General features: G+C 45.2%; 1 protein-coding gene across 1 annotated transcript in view; it reads right to left on the reverse strand.

Moving 5' to 3' along the window:
- Positions 1 to 2,637, reverse strand: part of LOC101855888 — a 41,432-nt gene that overhangs the window by 18,617 nt on the left and 20,178 nt on the right. Inside the window, exons 7-8 of the mRNA XM_013085689.2 lie at positions 807 to 918; positions 110 to 132 (exon numbers count right to left, since the gene is read on the reverse strand). Coding sequence (XP_012941143.2) covers positions 110 to 132; positions 807 to 918 — 135 coding nt within the window. The remainder of the gene's footprint in view (positions 1 to 109; positions 133 to 806; positions 919 to 2,637) is intronic.

A 2,637-nucleotide genomic window follows, 5' to 3' on the forward strand; every position in this document is an offset into this window, starting at 1 on the left:
TGTTAGTAGTAGTAGTAGTAGTAGTAGTAGTAGTAGTAGTAGTAGTAGTAGTAGTAGTAGTAGTATGATTATTATAATTATCCTCAATCTTTTTTTAGAAATCACTTACATCCATCTTCCAAGTGTATATCCCTCAACACAATCAGATTCCTTGGCTACGGTGCCTCTAACTCGCGCCACACATATAGAAAGCAATTACGATCAGGAAACGAACAGTACAGAAACACAGCTTCAGAGAAAGCCCAACACATGTATGATAATAATATACTGTTGTGTCCGAAGACGCCAGTTTGAAAACGAGAAAGAGTGGTCGTCGTAGGTTAAAACTGAGCGGTTAAATGAACACACTATGAATGTGTCCACTTTGACGGGACACGCCAATTTACTGGAGAACCAGTCCTTGACTGACCTGTGATCACTAACAGGGAATGTGAGTAACAACAGAGCCGTCAAGATACGGTATTCATATTATTCATATTGTGTTTTTTGAGAGGACGTAAGTACGAAGCCTGCCCCCCCCCCCAACCCCCCGAAAAAAGAAAAGAATAGAAAGGATCTATAAAAAAAATTACACATTTATCACCCCTCTCTTTGTCGTTGGCTGTTGTTTGTTATACTCTCGTTTCTTTGAAAGGTGGGGGGTACATGTACTTGCCCTGCTTCACTCAAACAGATACATGTAGTTTTGTTTTGTTTCATGTTTTCTATTGGTCCAAAGGTCCTACCTTCAAGATTAGAGACATTTTGATGAAGTAGTAAGAATAAAGCAGAAACGAGACAAAGAAAAGAAAAAGGAGAGAGTTCACCAAGAGATTTATCAGGCGTGAACATCTGAGTATAATGGCCGCACAATTCTGACGTCGGCTGATTCCACCCTGCTCGTGAGGACCCACCATCAGGGCTGATTCCCGATGCACACTGTCAGTAGAATTGAGTTGAATTGAGTCGAGGTGTTCAGCAGGGCCCCCTTTCTAAGAGGATCATTTTGCTCCTGTCAATGGGCTATCCTCTTTGACATGTTCAACTAAATTTGACTTTTATCTCCGTTAAGGCCTTGCCTTGAAATCCCACTCACCCCCCCCCCAAATGATATTAACAATCAACTCAAGTCTAAGAACGTTCATTTAGTGCTTGGAGCTGAGGCCTTGTTCACAATGTAACCAACTGAGCCATTCTGGGCAAGTCCCAAATATAACACTGAGGGCTTTCGTGGTCTAGAGGTTATGATGTTTTCCTCTCATCCAATAGGACCCGGGTTCGATTCCGGATAGCGACGAAAAATTTTCTTTTCTAAAATTGTTTCCTTTTACCTCCTTTCCTACTCTCTAGCAATGTTCTGTCGTCTGCCTTCGTCTCTACTTTCTGCCCTCTCCCCCTCACCTTCTTTGTCCCCTCCTCTTGGTTCCTGACTCTTTCTGCAGTCTTTCTGCTACTCTTTGGCTCCTTCTTACTGCTGTCTTTCAGCCACACCCCTGATCTTATGGTAGGTAAGATCTAAGACCTAGCCTTCTCGGATAAGAGCGCAAATTCTCGGAGTTTCCGTGTGAAAGTTGCGCACGGTAAAGATCCCACGGTTGCCCAAATATCGATAAGAGTAGACTTCGGCTGCCACACAGGCAAAATTCAAAAAGTCCTTCCAACTGAAAATATGTAATGTGTCCCTTACGCTCATATGACGTTCCGCAGATGCGAGCGCCGTAAAACACTTACCAAAAAAAAAAAAAGAAAAAATCCACCGCGCTAAAAGTGCACGCGCAGTGGCTGCTGCTCGGACGCCACATAATGGACGCCGGTTGGAGGCCTGAAAAGGACGCGCAGGTGGAGAGCAAGGGTCAAGGCGAGCATGCAGCCAGGAGAAGACAGAGTGGAAGCCACGGGCTCTCGTGACCTAGAGGTTGAGGTGTTCGCCTTTCATTCAAAAGATCCTGGTTCGAATCCGGGTAGTGACGGAAAATGTTTCTTCTCTAAAATTGTCTCCTTTTACCTCCTTTCCTGCTCTCTAGCAGTATTCTGCCGTCTGCTTTCATCTCAACTTTCTACCCTCTCCCCCTCACCTCCGTTGCCCCCTCCTCTGGGATCCTGACTCTTTCTGCAGCCTTTCTACTGTCACTCCTTGGCTCCGTCTTACTGCTGTTTTTCAGCCACACCCCCTGATCTTCTGGTAGAAAAGATCTACACCTAGCCTTCTCGGACAAGGGCGAAAAATCTCGGAGGCCCCGTGTGCACGTTAAAGATCCCCTGGTTGTCTAGAATCGATAAGTGAAGGCTTCCATCGCCACCCAGGCAAATTTCAACATGTCCTACCAACTGGAAATTGTGATGTGTCCCACCCATTCATATGACCTTATGCAGTTAAGAGCGCCGTAAAACACTTACCAAAAAAATAAAACATAAAAAACAATGGAAGCCATTAGGCATTCCTCCTGGGCGACTCCCTACTTCCCTTGTTATCTTGTCACCTCGCAATATGGACAAAAAGGAGTTATTCGATGGATGGTTTTGTATTGGTTAAGAAAACGACAATGAGAGGGAGAGTTTGTGTGTGTGCGTGTGTGTGCGTGTGTGTGTGTGGGTGTGTGCGTGTGTGTGTGTGGGGGGGGTGTAAGTGAGTGTGTGAGAGAGAGAGAGAGAGAGAGA

The sequence above is a fragment of the Aplysia californica genome, unplaced genomic scaffold, assembly GCF_000002075.1.
Source record: "Aplysia californica isolate F4 #8 unplaced genomic scaffold, AplCal3.0 scaffold00398, whole genome shotgun sequence".
Classification (NCBI taxonomy): Eukaryota; Metazoa; Mollusca; class Gastropoda; order Aplysiida; family Aplysiidae; genus Aplysia; species Aplysia californica.